The sequence below is a fragment of the Mesoplodon mirus genome (genome assembly GCF_964341445.2).
Source record: "Mesoplodon mirus genome assembly, chromosome: 9".
Classification (NCBI taxonomy): Eukaryota; Metazoa; Chordata; class Mammalia; order Artiodactyla; family Ziphiidae; genus Mesoplodon; species Mesoplodon mirus.
The window spans coordinates 60557750-60581361 of record NC_138985.1 but is presented as its reverse complement, the minus strand read 5'-3'; the positions used below and the strand labels follow the sequence as shown (position 1 = coordinate 60581361).

The 23612-nt window shown below is 38.7% G+C and overlaps 1 protein-coding gene across 4 annotated transcripts in view; it reads left to right on the top strand.

Moving 5' to 3' along the window:
• The window catches only part of CDK14 (cyclin dependent kinase 14), a 597668-nt gene that overhangs the window by 510737 nt on the left and 63319 nt on the right, over positions 1–23612 (top strand). For all 4 annotated transcript variants that reach the window (XM_082631823.1, XM_082631821.1, XM_082631824.1 and 1 more), the window contains one exon: positions 4659–4802. In XM_082631823.1, the coding sequence (XP_082487949.1) occupies positions 4659–4774 (116 nt within the window). In that variant the 3' untranslated portion in view covers positions 4775–4802. The remainder of the gene's footprint in view (positions 1–4658; positions 4803–23612) is intronic.

Sequence of the window (23612 nt, the reverse complement as noted above, 5' to 3'; positions counted from 1 at the left end):
CCAAAGTGTGAAACAAAATTCTTGTGAAATTTTGCAGAACACTATTTCAGTAAGAACACTTTTGTTCAGTGGTGATACATTCTTTCCAAATGCCAGTGAAAGATATTTCTCTTCATACTCTTTTCTTTTTGTCTTAAAAATTAATATACTGCATATATGGATGGATATTATAATATCATTTTTAATCCTTGTGTACACATCACTTACCATAGACATACATAAAATTTATTTCTTTATTCTCTTAGACTTTTTTCCCCCCATGATAGCATTGGAGTCTCCTCGACAACAATAACCTTTTATTTTGGAACTAAGTCCCAAGTAACAACTCTTGGGTATTCCTACCCTAAATCTTTTCTGATACCTCATATTTAATTCTAATTACTTTTTTTTTACTCTAAAGTAACTATAGATATATTAACCCACTACTCCCCCATGCTTTGAAATCTTCTTCAGTATTTCGTATATTCCAAGCCCATATTTATCCCATATTCTGTCCTACTTCCTTTCTGAAAGTCTACCCACTGACCATTACTACAGCTATCCCCATTTAAAAAAAAATTAAAGACGAAATCCCTATAGAAAGCTAATGAATTGGTAACACATCTTCCCATACTGAAAAAAAAAAAATGATGCCAGTGGACTCATTAGTTTATCGCTCATCAAACTCAAACATATGGTTTGTTTTCCCATTCAGTATAACTTGCAACATGATATCACTCCTCCTTGGTGACATCTCAATCCCATCTGACTTGATGATTGAGTTTAAGCCAGGATTTTGATGGTCTATGAATTCTGAATTCTGTAATAGTACTTTTCTGTTAATATGGACTTATTACCCACTTGGCACTTAGTTTATCAGCCAGTGGTTAAATCCAGTTTCTATCAGTGAGTAAATGCCTACACATTATCACTCGGCAGCAGGCTGCCAATGGAGACAGCCTTGTCCCTGTCATTAACAAGCACAATGTATGCAGAACACCAGAGGGGAATTAAAACCACAAAAAATACCTCAGGGTGGTATTTTTAATATGAGAATTTAATTTGTAATTTCACAGATTAAGAATTTTGGCTGCATTAATCCCTTTATCAGCTCACAGCAGGCTATTTGCAGAAGCATAACCATAAGGCGATATTCATTGGCAGAAACACGTCTTTGCATAACGTTAAACATCAGGAGCAGTGAAACCTTTTGAAGGGGGGAGAATAAAGATGAAAAATCATTATATTTTTAAAGCAAGATTCTGCTAAATGCCTCCGGTAACAATTTTGAGTTACAGAAATGCTATTTCTGTGTCTAGTAGATAATCATTATGAAGCATAAATCCAGTCGCAAGAAAGGACAATCCCAGTATTAAATACCACAGTCATTTCCATTTTGAACAACATGGTAGTCCTTGTAAACATGTTTACACAACAAAGAATTCCTAGGCTTTGGAGACTTTGGGAACTAGTTCTTTTAAGTGAAATGACTGGTTTTGGTGACTCTGTTATCTAGGTTCATATTCTGCAGACTCTATGTAAAAGTTCTTGAAATGTTTAAAATTCAATTTTACATTAGTGTGGAGTCTTGGAAAAGTTCACCACCTGGCAAATGGCAGCAGCAGCAGCAGGGCCAGTATCCTCATACGCTTCCTTTCCAAGGAGATTTGGAAAGAGACCCATCTGAAAAGAAGTGTTGCAGAACCAGTAAATGGATTGTCTTATCAACCAAGTCATGGTTTCTATTAATCAGTTTTAGGAGCCTCACATTAATACATAGTCTATTCAGGATGCAATAACAAAATAACTTAGACCGGAGCTTAAACAACAAACATTTATTTCTCATAGTTCTGAAGGCTGGGAAGTCCAAGATCAAGGTGTCGGCAAAATCAAGTTTCCTGATGAGACAGCCACCTCCCTGTATCTTCACGTGGTAGAGAAAGTGACACCTCTCTCTCCCTCTTTCTCTCTCTCTCTCTCTCTCTCTCTCTTTCATATAAAGCCACTAATCTCATCCTAAGGGCCTCACCTTCATGACTTCATCTAACCCTAAATACTACCCAAAGGCCTCATCTCCAAAAACTATCACATGGGGGGTTAAGGCGTCAGCATATGAATTTTGGAGGGACACAATTAAGTCCATAGCAGTCACATTCTTAAAGATGGGTCATGGCATTTTTTTTTTTTAAAGAATGTCTGCAAAGGGAAAACTCTTATGCAAGCAGAAAGCAAACCCAGGTTAAAAGGAGAAGACTGTAACAAAAGTAAGTTCAAAGTGGGCTCCAGTCTTCTTGGCCTACTTTAATATATCAGACCTTTTGAGAAGAGTATCAAGTGTTATTAGAACCTTGGTTACACAGAGCACTGCAGTCATTCCATGAATTCTTATAAAAATGAAGTTGTATGCTGATGCCAGACTGTTATTTGCTTTGGAAGAACATATAGCAATATAATATCTTTCTTAATTGTACTAGTCCTTAAAACCTCACCAGTTTACAGAATGCCAAAATTTAGAAGCAATGTATTAGTGTGCCACTGAAGCAGGAATTATAAATTCATCAAGCAAGAATTATGGTACAGTTACCTGGAGATCTGGCGGTTAAAGCTGGCTAATTTTAGTGGCACCCTGTCATTCTCCCTCTATCCCAAAACCCGAACAGCCTTGCCCCACTTCTTCACAAAGATTTAATTGCAGGGAAGTAAATGGAGGGCTGATTTAGAAGAAATTCATTACTTTCCCCAAATACACCAAAGAGCATTCTCCTGTGTATACTATCAAGTTACATAAATTATTGAAGCTGAACCACCCTTGTCAAAGTAAATGAACAAAATACACTTCATAGCATAGAGTCCTTGATTTTATTACATTCATTTGCTAATTCACTAAACTCAGGTCTGCAGTGAAAGAAGGCCAACAAATTGGTGTAGTGTGAAGAGCACTGAACTGGGAATCAGACCACCTGGATTCCAGCTTCAGCTCTGCTGTTAACTAGCTGGGCAACTTTGGAGAAGTGCCTTAGTCTCTGTGGGTTCCCAATTTCTCATATAGAGACACAGTGATCCCTAAGGACCTTTCAGCTCTAATGTTGGTAGGGTTTCTTACTTATTCCTATATGTGTCCTATATATTATCCTAAAGCAACATTATGCCATTAATGGAGCTCCATGCCATCTTTTTAAAAAGAAAACACACCCTGTTCAAACATATTTGCTGCTCTAGTTCCTAGACTTCCATTCTCTCTTGAATCCTTTTGAGCCGAGCTTTTATACCCAAGATTCCACAACTGCTGGTTTTAGTCTCTATCCATTGGTCTTTCCCCGGCCCTCATCTTGATCCATCAGCATAATTCAACACAGTTGACCACTGTCTCCTCGTAGTAACATTTCCTTCACTTGGATTCCAGGACAGGACATTTTCCTTTTGCCTCCCTAAACATTCCTTTTCATACTCCTTTGCAGATTTCTCATCTGCCAGACCTCTCACTCTTAGAGTGCCCTGGGGCTTAATCCTCAGATCTTCCTATCTGCATATGCTCCCTAGAGCCTAGATGATCTCATTTAATCTCATGATTTAGATATCATCTGTGTACACTGAGAGCTTCCAAATTTCAATCTCCAGTCCCATCTTCCCTGACTCCAGACTTGCATATACCAGCTGACGACTTAACATCTCCATTTGGATGTCTAGTAGGCGTTTCCAACTTCATATTACCAGAACTGAGCTCCTTATCTTTTCCCTCAGACTTGCTCATTTTGTAGTCTTCACCTTGTTAATAAATGGCAATGTCATTCTTCCAGTTGTTGGAAGTTACCCTTTACCCCTCTTCCTTTGTCATACCCAAACCCAGTTCTTCTGTAGACCCTGTTGGTGCTACCTTCCAAATAGATCAATAGACCATCCTCACTTCTCCACTGCCATCACTGCCCCATGTCACTCACCATCTTCCTTCACCTGTGTTTTTACAATAGCCATCTAACTGTTTTGCCTGCTCCTTCTGTTGCTCCTTAGAGAGGCTTTGCTGTTTCTTCTTTCTTCAGTTCGTCCTTGCTCTTCCTCTAGATATATGCATGACTTGCCCTCTCACCTTTTTGGGTCTCTGCTCAAAGGTACCTTTACCTGGGAAGCCTTCACTGACCTGCTTCCACCCTGGCATTTCCTGTTTCTCTTCCGGCTTTATTATTATTCACAACGTTTACAACTAGTTGATATATTCGTCTGAGTGTTTATCATCTGTCTCCCCTAAGTGGAATCTACAAAAACCAGGGTTTCTTTTCATTCTGATTGATTCACTACAGGTTTCTGAAAACCTAGAACAGTGTGGGGCTCAATAAATATTTCTTCAAAGAATGAATGAAAGAATGCACAAAGAAAGGGCAAAATATGTTGTTTCCAAATTCAAGCTTATTGTTCTAGATCAGAGAAATATGAGAGATCAGCTGAGCTGTGGTTTGGAGGGGAAGACAGACTATCCTGTCATATGTGTGTGTAAATCTGTATGAGTGTGAGTGTGTGTGTGGTGGGGGGGTGGCTGTGACGACTTGACATTTCAAAGACCAACGCATACCATGATGTTTTATGTGCGGGACATCTAGCATTGCATCTCAGCCTCCAATTTTGAAAGAAACGATTCTAAATATACCTATAAATATGTAAATGAAAACTTTTCATTCTGTCCACAGTGTCTTCTATTTTTACCGTCCCAAATGTAAGATTGCAACCAGAAGCTGGAGAAAGTATGCGGGCCTTTGGGAAAAACAATAGTTATGGCAAAAGTCTATCAAATAGCAAGCACTGATGAGCACAGCATTCTCAAGAGAGCACAGGTAAGATGACCTACTTTACTTGGAAAGTAATTGTGAAAAGACATTGAGTCAATCTTTCAAATGAAATATTTCAGACTTATTTTTTCCTGAGTATCTTATGAATCTCTTATGTTTGTTACGGCATGCGTTACAGATTCTAGTGAGGCAGAGAGCTGACAGTCATTTCTGTATTTTTAGGCACTTGCTGGAGTCTAACCAAAATGGTCCTTTATTTATGTAGTCATAAGCAAACCATTTTAGTCATAAGCAAATCATTTCACTACTCACCCATCCTTCATAGAGGCTAGAAAATGGTTAACCTCGGAGGATATTTAAGCCACAGACCTGCTTTGTGTGGCCCACACAATTGTTTTCCTCGGTTGCTCCCATTTTAAAATGAGGAGATCTTACACAAAGTCTGGGTTTCCGGCTTTTCTCGAGAAATCAGCAGCTCTGGCAACACTAAACTCACATTCCTGCCAGAAGTTTGTGTATGTAACGGAACTGTGGCTGCCTCCTTTGGAAAGGACATGGGCTCGCTAGTTTAGTTTAGTGGCCATTTGGGCCACTTCACCCATTTCTGATTCCTGGGTGGCCCCTAGTACAGACCTTATTGTGGTGAAGCAGTTATTTATTTTTTTTCCTATTCGATTCTTTGGCCTCTGCTATTCTGCAGATGAAAAGCAGAACCTAAACGAGATAGTCCCTGAGCCTGTCGGCCCGTCCAGGTCATCACACAGGCTTTACAGAAACAAGCATAAGATGGCAACTTCTGAAAAGGCTGTGTCTTTAGTGCCAGTTGGAAATGTCTGGGTGTTTTGGAAGTTTACGCCTATATATATCTCTTCGTTTACTGCAACATAACTCTGAAGCAAACAGGGAACCAACTTTTTTGTGGGGAAGGCTTTTTATTTGCTAGCCCATATTGTTAGTTGCTTGTGTGGCTGTTCAGGAATTAAATGTTCCAGTGAATTGGAAGATACAGACAGCATCGCAAGGGCTCTTCCTTCCTCTCTCTCTTAATGTGAAATATGTTAACAGGCTGAACTGTCGGCAGATTACATGTCCACATTGTCTTGTGGGTGATTAGTCAATACATTTGGACTTAGCTTTTGTGTATGCTCAATGTGGAGGTCAATTTTAGCCTCTCGGGAGTATGGTGGTGATTTATGAATGATTGGAGAAAAGATTCCCAGAATGATAAAAGATAGTGTATAAATGCCAGTTGGGAAATGTTACTAGTAGACTTTCCATTTTATACGTAAGATTCTTCATTCTTCTGGTTATTTCTCCCTATTGGATAAAAAGTTACCCGGAAGCACCACTTTATTCACCCAGTAGCATTTGTACTCTCACTTCAATTGGTCAGACAAAGAGCGGGGCTGAGATTTTGACCAGTTACCTCCTGGTTCTGAGACTGGTTTTACTTCATGAGGGTTGCAGCAGATGCTGTTGAGGGTATCTGACCTGCATTGCCATCATGAGAGCCCCTGACCGTATCAATCCCTCAGCCAGTTCCGTAGAACGAAACAAAGAGTGGACTGTATCCGTGCTGCTGCTCCATACACACAGACACACAGGCAAGCCTGAATGTCCATCGCAGGGCTCTGTCCTTTCTTCTCTGCTCGTTTGAGATCTCTCTGACCTGAGCCTGGCCGGTCAAAACTGCTAGAATGTGTTTCAGGCCAGCTTTTCCGTGTCAATCAAATCAGGCTCACTGGATAGAAGCATTGCCCGTAAGGTCTCAAAATACTGCTAAGTGAAAAGAGATTTTCAAGAGCTGCTCAGAGCTACAGTCATCAGTATTCAAAAGCCTTTACAAAGATGTTTTTTCTTTGTAGTATGTTTTTAAAACTAGATTCAAGGGTATTATCTAGAACCTCTTCCTCTAGAATTATCTAATAATACTAGAAATATGTTCTCTATGAATTTTGTCTTTTTCATATCAACTTTTAAAGCTTTAATATTATTGCCTTTGTTGTTTTCTTCAGAATCCAGATACCTCAGTTTGATTCAACATTATGTTAAGGAAACATCTAAATTTCTTTTTCTTAGAAAAGCTGCATGGAAGCTGGATTTTAAGAGTTTTCTGTCCGTCAGCAAAAAAGGAAATCATTTTAATTTTTCATCTTTATAGGGTTTTCTTTTAATCAAATGGGTTCATCTTAGAGATTAAATAGCATAGCCTATATATTGGCCTAATACATCCTGCACAGTGGAGCTGATTCTAATCAATAGCTGAATACCAGTGTCTATATTGTAGACATTATAGAGTCAAAAGTCTACATAAATAAGGGTATTCATAAAGAAAATATGTAATTCCCTAGATTTTGATTTTGTTGTTGATGAATTAATTAACAGTTTAGAGCAAGCTGAGGCATCTTAAATTTTCCTCAAATGCTCCAGTTCTTTGTAAAGCCCAGAGAGATTGGGAAGGAGAGGAAGGGGGAAGAGGTTAAGAGCTCAGAGAGGCTAAGACTGTAACCTAGCATTTTAGCCACCTCTCTCTGGGGAGTTACACAGAGGTAAATATGGAAAATGCATTGTATCACTTCTGGTTTTGAAATGATGGAGGACTGAGTAGAGAGGAGCGTTTCAAGTCCTAAGTTTTCTCTTATACTACAATGCCGAATTGTTTCTAAACTTGTATATCCTAAGGTCACTTCAGTTATTTAGTTAATAATCCTGGATTTACATAAACTGGCCTTACTGGAAAAGTTAATGAGAAGCATTTTTCTTTGCAGCAGAAAGCAATTTTGGTTTCAGAGTCTTGTAACCAAATGAAATGAAAAGAAAACCACATGCACCTAAGTTTAAAAATGGAGCTAATGGATGATCAAGATACTGTGCTTCCTACAGTTTGTTATCCTCTAAAGATATGAATAGACTACAGATTGCATAGATTGTCCCCACCCTTTTTATCAGCATTAAAGGATAGGACTTTCCTAAAGTCTGAGAGAGCCTTAAATACGCATAGAAATTTTCCCTAAGGGAAAGACCGGAAACTATATTGAATATCACATCCATTAGTATCACTTATATTTGTGCACAATGATACCGAATACACCCCCAGGCTGCGCTTAATTTTCCAGTTATTCTAAATTGAGCGAGGAAGTGCACAGTCACTCTTGTCTGCTCTCCTTTTGCTGAATACAGGGGATAAGAATGGGCTCTAATCTTTTAGACAGATGTTTTATAATTTTCTTGAAATGGTGTATGCTCATTATGGAACATCTCTTTTCAATGAATCAGTTGGTCTTCAAACCCTATTAAATTCATAATAAATATAGAAATATCTGTCTGGTGCATGAAAAAGCTGTATTTGGTTCAAGTGCAAGAAGTTAACTGCATGCATATTTTGGTGACCCTCTCCTTGCTTTCTAGTATATTATCTTTGCTAATCAATGTTATTTAAGTATCATATGAAAATGAAAAACAAATGTGGTAGACTCTTTCTGTTTGACTCAGTCATCAAGCAATAATTTCCTAAAAGTAGGCTGCCAGGTAAACAGTAGGATGCATAAATTGCTCAAGAATTTTAATTAAATAAGAGAAAGATTTTTTTAAAAACCGAACTCCAGGCAAAATATAATTCATTGGTGCTTAAGACTCCGTGGCATCGCTAACTGAACGTTCATGAGAGAGGTGTTCACACACCCTGGGGAAGTAGGGGGCAGTGCCAAAACCCCTGGTGAGTTTTTAAAAATCCAGGGTCCTGGGGTCTTCTGCATTTTAAAGAACCCCAAAGGATGTTGATGTAGGTAACCTTTGAACCACATATTATGACCTGTTCGGTAACTATTTAAGAATTGTACATTTATGAAGTAAAATAATCAACTTATTTGGGCCAGGACTGGATAAAGACAAAACAGGAAAAGCCATCCCTTCCTTTCCCTTCCCTTTTTTTTTAAGGAAGATTAATATAAAGTTGTGCTGTCCAACAGGGTAACCACTAGCCACGTGTAGCTATTTTAAGTTCATTTTTAATTAATTAAATTAAAATTAATTTAATTAATTAAAATTAAACTAAATTACAACCTTGTTCCCCCAGTAGGAGTAAATGGAATAAGCTGAAGTTAAGGAATTTTGTGTTAGCATAAATATAAGTGCAGAAGAGGACACATACAGGCTAAATTCTAAAGAATCAATCCCAGTTGTTATCTAGTTGTTCTTTTAAAATCTTAACAATTGTTCTAAGCCAACACAGAATTTTTTTCTCTTGAGACAAAACAAGTTAAACAAGACTAGTAAGATATGAGAGTGAGGATTATTTATATTATTAATTTATAATGTGTTCCTGGGGCAGTCTATAGCCGAGCTCTTTTCTTCAGATTCAGACCCTCCTCCAGAGCAGCTCTGATTGGTGTAGCCATCATCATGGAGAGAGAACAAGGCTTTGAGCAAGGCTGTTGGGTGGGTCCAGTCAGCTGAGCTGTGAACTGGGTGGCCAACCTTTCCTTAAGGAACCCCTCAGAAGAGGGCTCTGGGCTTAGCAGTCTCTGAAGCTTCTAGGAAAGCAAGCAGTATAGATGGAAGGCACTTGCCTGGCCTGTACACTACCAAGGGAAAAATCAGACAAGTATAGAGGAAAACTCCAGTTTTCATGGAGTAACAACATCCTCAATGTGTGATATTTTTGACTAACGGTCTTTTTAAGCCATGTTGCGTCTTCTCAACTGTAGACACAAAAGGGGATAACACCCATTAGTACTTATCACAGTATAAGAAATTCAAGTGTTGGATCTAGTTTTCTTTCAGTAGCAGAAAGATTTATGATTTTTCTCCTGCTAGAACTGTTATTTTCTGGATGACTCTGCAAATTTTTTTCCTATCAAACTACAGTTCTATCTCTGTTTATTATCTCTGTTCTCTCATGTAGCTGACAGCAGTAGTTGTGGAAGTAACAACAGGCAGAGGGGGAAACAAACCTTAGTGTTCCTCGCAGGTTTTATTTGAAAGAATCCCTGGTTTTTGTCGTTAACTCTACGTTGCTGCAGATTAAGAAATATATATTATTCAGGAACTTGACAGTGCTTGGAACCATACACATGCAGACTACGTTTGTGAATGCTTGATTGAGAAAAGATTGGAATGTGGTTTAGTTTCTCCACCCCACCTCCACCCCCATTTCCTTAGCTTCCCCTCTGCCCTAGAGAGTCTATTACCTCCTCTAAATCCACTACTTAGCAAAATAATGGGCTAAGGAAGTTTGACTCTTCTCTTCTCCCTGTCCCTTCTCTGCCCCTCTGGCCTTCCCTTCCTTTGGGTCACCTCTGATCTGTACCCCACACCACGTCCACCAGCCCTGTGAATGGATTCGCCAAAGACTAAGTCCTTTACTATCTAATTTGCTTAATTCTGTCCTGGGTTGTCACAAAGCAGAATGAAAAGAAAGTTTAATATATCATGCTTCATTCCTCCAGAGTGCTTTTTTTTTTTCTTTTTTTTGCGGTACGCAGGCCTCTCACTGCTGTGGCTTCTCCCGTTGCGGAGCACAGGCTCCGGATGCGCAGGCTCAGCGGCCGTGGCTCATGGGCCCAGCCGCTCCGTAGCATGTGGGATCTTCCTGGACCGGGGCACGAACCCATGTCCCCTGCATCGGCAGGCGGACTCTCAACCACTGCGCCACCAGGGAAGCCCCAGAGTGCATTTTTTAAAGTATTAATTTTTCTCTATATTGACGTAATTTCAGATTTACAGAAAAGTTGCAGGAGTAGTACAAAGAATGGCTGATACACAACATCCACTTTCCCCAAATGTTAGCATTTTACTACATTTGCTCTATCATATTCTTTCTCCCTCTCTCTCTCTTTCTCACACAGACACACAAATGTGTGCACATACAGTTTTTCCTCACACGATGCGCCATTACCTTTAAATATTTCAGTGTGTTTTTCTTAAAAACAAAGAATTCAGAGTGATATTTTTTACATTAAAAAATAGAGGGGTTTTTGTCCTTGCTTTTCCTTTACCCTTCTCTGACTGAGAGTTTTTAAAAGCAAAACGGCTAAAAGAGAAGAAACTTGTTTGATGCTCCACAAATTGGTTCATCAGCCCACAGATACTCGAAAATTGGCTGTGTTTTTGAGATTCAGTGTTTCCAGGTCAGATGAGCTTTCAAATTGAGGATGGTGGGCCAGTGTGGGGGGGAGGTGAGACTAGCACTGCAACTTGCATCTTCTGTCTTTTTAAAACCGAAATTAATTTCTTAGGGACTATTTAGCCAGCAGCATAACATGAGTGAAGCTTTCTTGTAAGTAGTGGGCATACATGTGATATGGCTACTAGCAAGATATCTATTAGAATGCTTGGCCAAACTATTATGAAGTTAACAATCACATATAACAAGTAGTTATAATCAGTTCAGGTGCTCTATTTTTCCTTTTCACTTAATGTTGATTCTTATGAATTTGGGATACAGAGGGAATCGTCTATGCCCTAAGTGCACTGTATTGTATTATTAATACCAGGATAGCAGCTGAGTCCCACTAGACAGTCTTTGTGGTCTGCGGATACTCTAAGAAGTGTCTGAGCATAAAAGGAGGCTGTTTGAGTTGAAGTGGGCTGATGGTCTGGGATGACATTTGAATGCATAGAGAACAATGTCTAAATGACAATGTCGAGAAGAGAAGGCAAAAAAAAGCTTGAAACTATTGCCATTGTCCCACAAATGCTCATCACTCCTGAGATGCTCCTCACAGACGAGCTTTGTCTGGGTAGAAATGGGGAGTAGGATCGAGCAGGGATAGACACTGGGGCCCTGGGACAAAAGCCAGGGATTCGGTCCTTAGACACATTAAAATTCTAGACAGATAGCAAATGTGATGAAAACCACAACCCGAATGTATTTCAAGTCTACCAAAGTTAAACATTTTAGCTAAATGATTACAAGTATATTTAACAAAATGTTTGCAATGCTCTGAGATGCTTCAATGACTAAAGCCTTTAAGAACATCAAATTGGTTGTGCAAATGAATAATTTAGTGGGTCTCCTTTGGAATTTAGGATAGCTGTTTCCTCTACCCCACACATACACATATACACACACTCTGTACACTCACACAGCCAAATAGAATAATTTTTCAACAGTCCTAGAGTTGTTAGAATAATGTCATAGATTAAACAAAGGATAACTTCTCCAGCTGATGAAATAGTGTACAAGATCTAGAACAGAAACAATACACAAGTTTGAGAAATTGACGGAAATTTATCTCATAAAAAATATTAGCGGGCATGCCAAGCATGGAATCTAATACTGTACTCTTAAATTCCATACTTGGCTGAATTTTTTCCCTTTAAATTACCACCATTCTTTTAATGTAGTTTGCATTATGTATAATGCCCTTGGATTTTTAATTGCTCTGGATTATCATTTTCAATACAATTAGTAAAATGCCCTCAATTACATATAATAATTACTGTAAATGGGGCTATTGGCCTAATTACTATAAATGGGGAAAGATGTGTGATTATCATGTGCAATTAAATCATGTACAGTATTTATTTTACATTATTATATAAATGGTGTAATGATCACATGTAATTATATTGTATCATTCCTTGGTCAACAAATCTACTTCATGTTAAGATATCTAGAATTGTGATCCATTGCCAAAGATCCATGTAGTGGACCTTTTTTCCTAAAGTATTGGGTTATTCTGTGGGCTGGGAACCCACTAAATAAACTGATTGTGCAAAGGTGAGAAAAATCTGGAAGGAACAAAAATGATTTTACCTCCATTAAAATCAAGAATGTCCAGATTATCCTATGTTGTCAGTGTTAAATCCTCCCTGAGCCCAATGCCAATTTGGGCTCACCATACCTATTTGTTTTTATGTAAACATGTGAAAATCAACACCCCCTAAACGGTGGCAACATTTAAAATATGCCTGGGGAAAAAAAAAAAAGAGGTCCTTTCTTCACTGTGGCCAACATGATAATCATCCCTAGTTTACAAATGCACACTTAACAAGCTTACAGCACATAATTAATTCTGCAAAGGATGCTGTTTGACAGAGTGGGATTATGAGAATTGCATATTGATAGTGGCAGGAGAAATAAATCTATTTTCTCTACATAAGGTAGGGTGTTCTTGTGTTCTTTAGAAACTGGCACATCTCAGAGGTGTTGCTCTCAAAATGATCTCAGGATGGAAAGAAGTCAGTAATTACAGAGCCAGGCATTCAGTTGTGTCCTAATTTTCCCACCAGTTTTTCAGTGTTTCCGCTGCCTCAGAGACTTAAAGCATTCTCATTAGGTAGCTGCAGAGGCAGCCGCTTGCCTACTCCCTCATTCTCTCACTCGCATTTCCTTTTTTTTTTCCATTCCTGCCTTGGGAGTGACTGTGAAGATCATTTGCTGGAATGATTGGCAGGTTAGAGGATTCGATCAGATGAGTTCCTCTTAGTGCAGGTCAAAAAGGCTAGTTAGCAGGAGCTGTCGAAAAATGCCAGCAGCATTCGAAATGGGAAATGTCATGACTTCGAGGCAGGGGGTGCCACCTGGAACAGAAAGCCCCCAGCTCATTAGCAAGTTACAGGATGCGGGCTTAACTGGAGGGAGCAGAGAAGGAAAGATAATACCCAATAGGGAAAATGATTGTGAAGTGGAATTGATTTCATGTATAATTTGTTTATCACTAGAGGGGACAAATGCTGTCCTTCTGACATGAGCAGAGGAGTGTGGACTATGAATGAAGCAATTTAGCATAATCTCCAGGTTGCGCTTTGGATTTAAAGAACGCAAACTTCTTTATTCTTAACTGTGGAAATGATCAGGTCATGTTACATTAATTAAAGCTGACATACTCTCAAATGTTTTATCTGGGCAATTGTGGCAACTCGACAAACCGATAGAGATGGGCAACTTTAGAAAATAGCGGGATATTTTTTTTCTTTTTCTTTTTCCTCTGCTGGTGTGGAAGACTAGCTCAGTTGCATACTGAATTATAACAGGCTTGGTGTTTATCTTCAGTGCTTAGCTAGGCTACACAAATCAAACCAGGGTTCCAGATTCTCATGAAATCTCATTTATAGAGGAGAGCGTTTGCCCTTTGGGAGATTTAGATTGAATCCATGTTAAAATATACATGTATATTTTAGAATATGACTATATCATATTTTGGTACAATGTGAAAACTTTAATCTTTTTTTTAAAGGAGCAGCTCTCCAGTAATGAACCTGGAGCCTAGTTGTCAGTTCATCTGGATAGAACTTGGTATTTTATCATAAAGTCAACAACTTACAGTAGCATAGTTACAAACAAAACTAAAATAAAAAAGTGTCCTTACAGGAAGAATTAATCTGCAATTTGTAAAAAGAGAATGTAGTGGCAAAACAGAAAATAATATTGCCTAGCATGTACTCAAACCAAACTCCAAATTTAAAGGTTTCAGTATTTTTACAACGTATTAAATGGGCTTTAGTGTAAAGCTTTTTCCTACATAAATTCCATCAGAAAATGTATTTTCTTTTGATAAGAAACTTTTACGATATCATTTATCTTTTACATGGAGATCTTCATTCTGTTATTTTAAGTCACAGATGCCACAGCTGCAAGTCTTTCTGGCTGAACACTAAAGGATGTTTACTTAGCATCCAGATTTTGATTATAACATATATTTTCAAAATGTTTTTGTCTTGACTTTTCTTTTCTCTTAAATACTGAGACATTTTATGAGGCAGTTAAGAAATAACCAGTGCTTGTTTTATCAAGCGGCCTCAGATTGCTGTCTTAAGTGAATAGGAATCCTAAAATCTCCTAGTGGAAACACTGGTGGAAAATTCATTCTGTTCTGTATTCAGCATGAAAAGCTTAGCATTAAGCTACTGAATATAGCTGTCAAGATATACTGCATTACTTTTGTCAAATCTAAAAATTTAAACATCAGTGTGAATCCACTCATCCCCTTATTTGGGAGCTCTATTGTGTGGTCCAGGAGCTGGCCTTTAAAAAAAAAATTATGAAAGACTTTTGAAATAGCTCATCTAAAGTTAAGATGTTTTATTCTTCCACAGTAACTCAATTTGTTAATAACTGACAGATTTATTAGAAAAAATGAATAAGTCAACTATTTTGAAAGAAAACATTGTCAATAAAATTTTTTAGTGAGAGGATTGGGTCTAGTTGTCTTCCCAAGGACTTCACAGTCTCGGAAGCTTGAAGTAAGATGCCCTTACCTCTCAAGATGGGCCAGATGAAGGAGTCCAGCCATGCAGAGCCGGAGGTGTTCATACCTGGTCTCAGGTCTCACTCCTTCCTCCATGCTCTGCCCTCACCTTGGCTTTCCAAAGTCAGCGCTGCATTCACGGACATCATAGACTCTCCACTATTTCTCAGTTAATCTCCTCTCCATCAACTAAAATAATATCTGATACATACTGACATTATATTTATCATTCCCTTTGTTGAATCTTCCCACAGCTCTATGGATTGAATGACCTTGTTGCTGAAAGTTTCACAGTCAGATTTATCGGTTCCCCTTAGATAAGTTCCCTAGTTCCAAAGAAAAGAAATGGCATCCTTATAATTGTCCTCTTTATCAGTAGTTCTCAACGTGTGGTCCATATACCCTGGGGATCCCCAGAAGTTCCATGGGGGTCAAAACTGTTTCCTTAATAATACTGAACTGGTCTTTGCCTTTTGCACTGTGTTGACATTTGCTAATGGTGCAAAAGCAATGGAAGTAAAACCGCTGGCTCCTTAGCATGAATCAAGGCAGTGGCACCAAACTGTCTTCCTAGGCACTGTTTTCTCTACCGCCACACAATGGAAACTGTTTTTAAAACACAGTTTCACTTAATAATGTTCTTGTTGAAGCAGTTAAGATTATTAATTTTATTAAAGCTCCCCCTTTGAGTAAATGTCTTTTTAATATTCAGTGTGACTAAATGGGAAGTTTGCATAAACCATCTCCACTGTGTACCTAATTACTCTGGTTTTCTCAAGGGAAAGCTGTGGGCAGGTGTTTGAGTTGCAAGGGGAACTGGCTGTTTTTCCCTGAAACATGGTTTTTAATGGATGACTAACTGACAGTGGTTATTGGTTATGGTTTTTCAGACTTGGGTATTTGGCAGACGTTTCTTAACAATGAACAAAAAGTGAGTCTGTCACCCCAGGAAAACAACCAATAGCATTTGCTGCCTAAGATAAAATTAAAGCTTTCAATAGAAAATTAGAATTTGGGGAAACCATAGAAAACTTTTATTTGCCACTGTGGGCTTGACAACTTTCCAAATATTTTTCAAGTGAGATGGGTAGTGACATAAGCAAATGTGATTTTTTTTGAAATTGTATAGTGAAATGTGTCAACATTCAAAAGAGCTGTATAACCCATTGAATCAATACTTTCCAAATGACCAGTGCGTGATTGTAGAAAATCATTGCATGGGTAACATGCTCACTGAAAGTGCAAAATAAACCAATAGATTTTAAAGTAACAGAGTACAAAGAATTCATTGATACAGTTTCAAATTTCCCAGTGCAACTAATCTTTAAGAAACTACCACTTGTTGAGTTTTGTTATAATATAAAAGAATATATATCCACAATTATCTGAAAGGGCTATTAAAATACTTCTTTCTTTTCCAACTACATATCTTGAGAGGGGTATTTTCTTCAGTTGCATCAACTATAATAACATATCGTAGAACAGACTGAATGCAGAAACAGATAGGAGAACCCAGCTGTCTGCTATTCAGCCAGATATTTAAAAGTTTTGCATAATTGTAAAGCAGTGCCACCCCTCTTGCTAATTCTGTTTGGAAAATATGGTTATTTTATTAAAATAGTGCTTTTATGTTAACATGCAATTGGGTTATTTTTAATGAATTAATGAATATTTTAAATTATCAATTTTAATATCAAATATGGTAAACACCAATAGCTATAATACATATAAATGAATGCTCTGGGGGCATCCTTTATAATTTTCAAGTGTATAAAGAGTCCTTAAGACCCAAAAGTGTGAGAGCTGCTGCTCTATACCCGTAGTGTCATGCATTAACTCTAATATGCTAATTTTGCTGGTAACATTTTCCCCCTTGAATAAATTATTCTTCATTGCAATTTTTTTGTTTTGCTCTACAGAGTTATTCCCATTCTATCCATCTAATTGACTATCTCAGTTTTTCTGGGGTACAGTGAACAAAATCCCAATTCTTGTTCACACAGATGTCATCTGAAAATTACAGTTGAGTGCCATTTAAATCTGTGTCCTTGATGATTAGAAGGCTAACTCTTTTTTTTTTTTTTTTCTTTTTGCGGTATGCGGGCCTCTCACTGTTGTGGCCTCTCCCGTTGCGGAGCACAGGCTCTGGACGCGCAGGCCCAGCGGCCATGGCTCACGGGCCCAGCCGCTCCGCGGCATATGGGATCCTCCCAGACCGGGGCACGAACCCGTATCCCCTGCATCGGCAGGCGGACTCTCAACCACTGCGCCACCAGGGAGGCCCAGAAGGCTAACTCTTAAAAGACTTTTGCTGTCTATTACTTTGGGGGGCTGTAACTTTCCCTTTTTTATATGCATTAGGTTTGACCTTACCTAATGCTGAGGCTCTGATCCTACAGTACTGAATCATCAGGCTGTTTTACGTAGCTTGTTTATAGGACTCGGGAGGGCTTTCTGTACAGCGTCCTGAGCAGACTCAGCGTACGTTCGACTTCTTTCAGGAGAATGGACTCAGGTCTTTCCCTCCCTGCCTGCTACCGTGAGATAGTTCATGGAAATCTGAGTGTGTTATGGGGCTCAGAATTGAAAGTAACTACTCAGCATGAGTAGAAGTCAGATTAGGGTTGTATTTTTTTAACTCTTTTTTTTAAATAAATAAATTTATTTATCTATCTATCTATTTATTTATTTTTTGGCTGTGTTGGGTCTTCGTTGCTGTGCACAGGCTTTCTCTAGTTGCGGCGAGCAAGGGCTACTCTTCGTTGCAGTGTGTAGGCTTCTCACTGCGGTGGCTTCTGTTGTTGCAGAGCACAGGCTCTAGGCATGTGGGCTTCAGTAGTTGTGGCTTGTGGGCTCTAGAGTGCAGGCTCAGTAGTCATGGCAGACAGGCTTAGTTGTTCTGCAGCATGTGGGATCTTCCTGAACCAGGAATCAGACCCATGTTCCCTGCACTGGCAGGCAGATTCTTAACCACTGCGCCACCAGGGAAGTCCCTGTTATCTCTTTTTGATGCTAGTCATTCTAACAGGTATGAGGCAATGTCTCATTGTGGTTTTGGTTTGCATTTCCCTGATAATTAGTAATGTCGAGCACATTTTCACATACCTTTATTCCACAAATAAATGTATGGCTATTTTACACAAGTTGAGAACAAAGCTAGAGTTTCAGCCCCTCTGTATTGAAGACCCCTGGTATTTGTCCATCTTACCCATTAGCATCTAAATCTCAGAATATAGGCATTTGTTTACTGATTTATCCTTATTTCCCAATTTTGTCTCCATCACCTAGTATTGCACATAATTTATGTCCCTTAAATATTTTTAAATGGAGTGAATGTCCGCCTTACTCACCATAACATAATCTTCTGTTCTTTCAACAAGTATTTTTTCAGTAGCCATTATCTTGGTGCTGTTCTAAGTAGTAGTAAATAAAACCATTTTTTAGCTTCAAGACAATCACAATTAAGAGACATAGATACAAACATTTAAATTGAAGGGTGATAAAGGCTACAGTATATTTTCATAAAGCTACGTGGGAGGACAAATAAGGTAAAAATTAATTCTAAGAGAGGGGCTTGAGAAAATTTCACAAAATAAGAGATTTGGGGACTTCCCTGGTGGCGCAGTGGTTAAGAATCCGCCTGCCAATGCAGGGGACACGGGTTCGATCCCTGGTCTGGGAAGATCCCACATGCTGCGGAGCAACTACTGAGCCTGCGCTCTAGAGCCCGCGAGCCACAACTACTGAGCCCACGTGCAACAACTACTGAAGTCGGCGTGCCTAGAGCCTGTGCTCCGCAACAAGAGAAGCCACCACAATGAGAAGCCTGCACACTGCAACGAAGAATAGCCCCCACTCACTGCAACCAGAGAAAGCCTGTGCGCAGCAACAAAGACCCAACCCAACCAAAAATAAATAAATGTCCCTTTAAAAAAAAAAGGAAAAAAGGAGGGACTAGAGAAAGCCATGTCACAAAGTGCAGCATCCTAAGGAAGGGTCTGATAAAGCTGAAAGATGTGGGGATGGTGGAGTGAGAAGAGATGGGACTGAAAAGTGATTTGAAGCTAGATTGTGACAGGGCTGGAATGACGTGCTAAAGAGTTTGGATTTTGGGCTTCCCTGGTGGCACAGCGGTTGAGAGTCCGCCTGCCTGTGCAGGGGACATGGGTCCGTGCCTTGGTCTGGGAAGATCCCACATGCCGCGGAGCGGCTGGGCCCGTGAGCCATGGCCGCTGAGCCTGCGCGTCCGGAGCCTGTGCTCCGCAACGGGAGAGGCCACAACAGTGAGAGGCCGGCGTACCGCAAAAAAAAAAAAAAAAAAAAAAAAGAGTTTGGATTTTAATGTGATTGCCCAGGGGGCGGGCGATATATACGACTTCCTGGTTAGACATAGGAGAGTCAAAACATCTTAAAGCTGGTAGATCCTTTAGGGATCATATAATAACCTTGAAAGAAGACGTGGTATTTTTCCTTTTCTTTGAACTTCTTATTATGGTAGATCATATCTTGAAAATAAGTAAAGAAATACGTAAAACTCCATTCACACTTATATTAATTAACATAATATTAGAATATTAGAAATTTTACTAACACTTACCCTTCTCTTTGGCTGAAAACCTGTTCATTCTCCAGCCCTGAAATTCTGTGAATCTATTATGCGTATGGCTCCTTTAGTATACATTTTTCAACATGTACATAAATGTGTTTCCTGAAAAATTATGCATAAATTCATTATTTTATTTGAAAGAATATGCCTTCTTTGTTAGCATATTTTTTGTAAAATGAATAATGACCCTCTTAATTTAACTTCTGTGGATATGTAAAATTCCATATATTAAGACACACTGACAACATTTAGGGGAAATGCAAAAACTAAAGAATGAGATAACAGATTTTCCAAGGATAAAAATTTAAGACAATTTTTGAAGTTGAAAGAAATGTTTAAGAATTTAGTATCTTGGGACTAACCTGGTGGTCCAGTGGTTAAGACTCCGCTCTCCCAATGCAGGGGACCTGGGTTCAATAGCTGGTCAGGGAACTAGATCCCGCATGCCGCAACTGGAAAAAAAAAAAAAAAGATCCCACATGTCACAACTAAAAAGGTCCTGCATGCCGCAACTAAGACCCAGCGCAGCCATAGAAATGAATAAATATTTTTAAAAATTTAGTATCATCATGGTCTAACTTGTAATATGCTTAGCACTCTGTAGGTGTGCAAAAGTGTTTTCATGAATAAATTCATACTGATGTTTATGCACTTTAAGCTCCTATAAGAGTTAACTCTAGTTTTCATGTCCATTTTTGCCTAAATCCAAACAAACTGTTAATTATTTGAAGATCTTAAAGTGAGTCTAACCAAGTTCTTAAAACCACCTAATATTTAGTAATTCAGTAACTTTTTTTGATCATGATGATGATGATGATGATGATAATGGCAAAGAAAAAATGTTAAGACAGCTAAAATAAGACAGATTGAACATAAGTTTTTTAGAATAGACCACTTAAATATTTTTTAAAAGGAATTACTAAGTAGATTAAAGTATACCAAACTGGATGGAATATTATACAGTCTGAATTGGGAGATTGGGATTGACATATATACAGTAATATGTATAAAATAGATAACTAATATGAACCTGCTGTGTAAAAATAAATAAATAAAATAAAATTCAAGAAAAAAAATGATAGTCATAAAGGCAAATAACATGGAGAAATACATGTGATAATGCGATAAAAGTAGACTAATTCTTCTTGTATGTGTAAAATTTATGTGTAAGGGGAAATGACAAAGGAAATACATTAAGCTGATATTCCCCTGGTGTAGCAGAGAAAACATCTCCTGATCACGGTAGCCTTGGTCAGCCTGAAAGAACATAATACAGTCCTCATTGGCCCACTGCCCACTTGCCAGGACTTGAAATGTTTGCAAGAGGTCAGAAATTAAGATTTTTGACCTTCTCTCTCTCTTGTCTGCGGCTTAAAGATAAAGAAGAGAGGCTGGTGAGACAAAATCATTACCTTTTATTTGTACCTTTTATTTGCAACACAGGGTGAAAATCAATTTTGAGAAGAAAATGTATGTGTCCAAAAATGAATTTGTAAGATTTTTATATTTTGTGTGTACACAACATATTTGGGACCTGAAACCAGCTTATTATGTGGTCATTTTACATAAATAATATTCAAATATATGTATTTGCATATATTTATACATTTGTGTCAACGAAAACAATCTTTCATTTTTAGCTCTCTTTCCGTTTCTTTGTGACTTCTCATGTGCTCCTTCACCGTTTAGTCAGCTTTGCTTTTTGAACTGTCTGTTTTCCTGTAGTTTCCAATTTCCACCTTCATTCCATCTCTTTACTTGAAATGTTACCAGGGAGGAGTAGAAAAAAGAAAAGTGTGTGTGTGGCGAGGGGTTTGTGGTGGTGTGAGGTAAAAAGAAGGCAGAGGGAGGGAGACTGCTGAGGGGGGGAAAAGATTTAAATAAGGAGAATGAATGCTTCACTTGTTGGCGTTTAGCACAATTACCATACCTTAGGAAATATGCAGGGAATCGTTGATTATGACTAAATGAGTCCCTTTTAGAGGCAGTGGCAGGCCTAGGGAGCTGGCGGTCAGAGCAGTCAAAGATGTTGAATTGGAAGGCTGGACTCCATGTCAGGGGGTAGATGGTCTGCTGGAGAGCCAGACAGAGAAAAGATAGCCGGTGAGAGTAGCCTTTGACAAGGGAGCCACAGATAGCATTTGCATACTTTTCCTGCCAAGGGGGTTTAATCCAAAGAAAGAAAGAGATTTCAGTATTGTCAGGCAGGCTTTGTTCAGGGTGAAGAGCAGAAGGAAATCTGCTGAAGGGGCCCTTCTCAAAGCCTTGGTCTCAGCCTTGAGGTTGTTCTCGTAAAGTTATGTTCTCCAGCGTTGTTTGCACACTATTGTCTGTTTGAAGATCTTCTAAACCCAAAGGGCTCAAAGTATCCCCCTTCGCCGGCACAAAAGAAGGGAATTTGTGTGGTAAAAACGACTCGTGTTGCAGACTGAACCCAAGCACCCTTTGTTCTTGCACAAAATACTCTGAAGTTCCAAGGGTGTCTTTTCGAGCCACACTGAGTCACACCATAAAAGTGTTTGCATGCTAGCAAAACGAGGTAAAACCAACCCATACTTGTGTCTTTCTTTGCCAACTCAACGAACGCCTTAATGTAATTCCCAGAAAAGCTGGCTCAAAGAAAAAAAAAGTGGCAGATACAATTTGTGATTGCCATGCATCATTTTTGCCCTGTTTCCTTACAAAATGTTCTGAGGTTGAAGTGTTTAACGTTAAGACACGTTATTTAGACCACTAAGCAGACCAAGTTTTCTCACCACCCAACCAACGTTATCTTTTATCTGGCCACATGAGTTTATGATTATGGTCTGTGTCCAGTTTTCAAAAAGATGCCTTCTTTCCTAACCCAAGAAGAACTAGATAGTATGCAATGGTCTACTCTTCACCATAAGTTTTTCTAATAGTCTACACGTCTGTAGTGAGGAGTGTGTATCTGTAATACCTGCTTATATATTAAATCATCACGGTATTCATGGGTCAGAAATCAGGGCTCATTTCAACTTCACTAGTTGGTTTGTAGTTAAATACCCATAATCCTTATAGTTCAGGAAAGTATGTACTCAGAACACAGAATGGGAGTTTTAAAAAATAGCAGTGTATTTGTTTATAAGGATAATGTGGCCAGTTGTGAGTGCCTTTTAAATTTATGGTCTTCTATGTGGAGCTTAAAGCTTCAAAAAATGTGGTATCTTACCACATTATATGTATAATTCAAAACATACAAACTAAACATTGCTTGTAGCTGATCAAGCAGGATATACAGTAAGACTTGACCTTAGAAATTAGGAAAAATATGTGTATTTACACATAGCAACGAATTTAGCTTCAGATTTTTTTAAATTAAGGATATTGCCTTATGGATTTTTTTTTATTGTTGTTGATCCTTTTGCTGGATTTTTGGCTCACTTGGAGACTGCGTAGAAGACCCTGCACAAATTCAAAATAAAAATGAGTAATGAAAAATCTGTTTATCTAAGGGTCTAAAAGACAAGGAAATGTCCATCTGAGTTTCAAAATAAAGGCAAAACCTGTGACGTGCTTACTTTGAAACTAGCATGAGCCAGCTTCTAAGAGAAAATTTGTGCTGTCTTCATGGGTAGAGTAATTAAGAAAACCTTTATCAGGATAATCATATTTGGGAGTTTCCATTGATGTGATAATGCCAGTGAGCTTGGATCACAGGTGAGGTTGAAAGCTAAGACATTGACAGTGGCCAGATAAGAGCTTTCTGAAGTGAGAAATGAGTGAATAAAATGGTGCTTGCTACTTTCCTAAATACGTTATTTTTTGTTGTGGTGAGTTGCTGTTCTCTGATCTAAGTAAATTCTGCTTTGCTGGAAGTGGTGCATTTCTTTCTCCTGCTTTGCATTTTTCCCTGTGAGAAGCGTGTCTGAACTGGGGGGACCTGAATATACCTCTTTGTTGCTGAGCTTGTCAAGCACAGCACTATGTTCTCTTTCCCACCAGGAAGGTCAGGCCGCTGGGGGCCAATCTGTTCTCTGAAATGAACCCTACTGTCTGTCCCTGGTGTCTGACAGATTGAAACAGTTGTCTGTG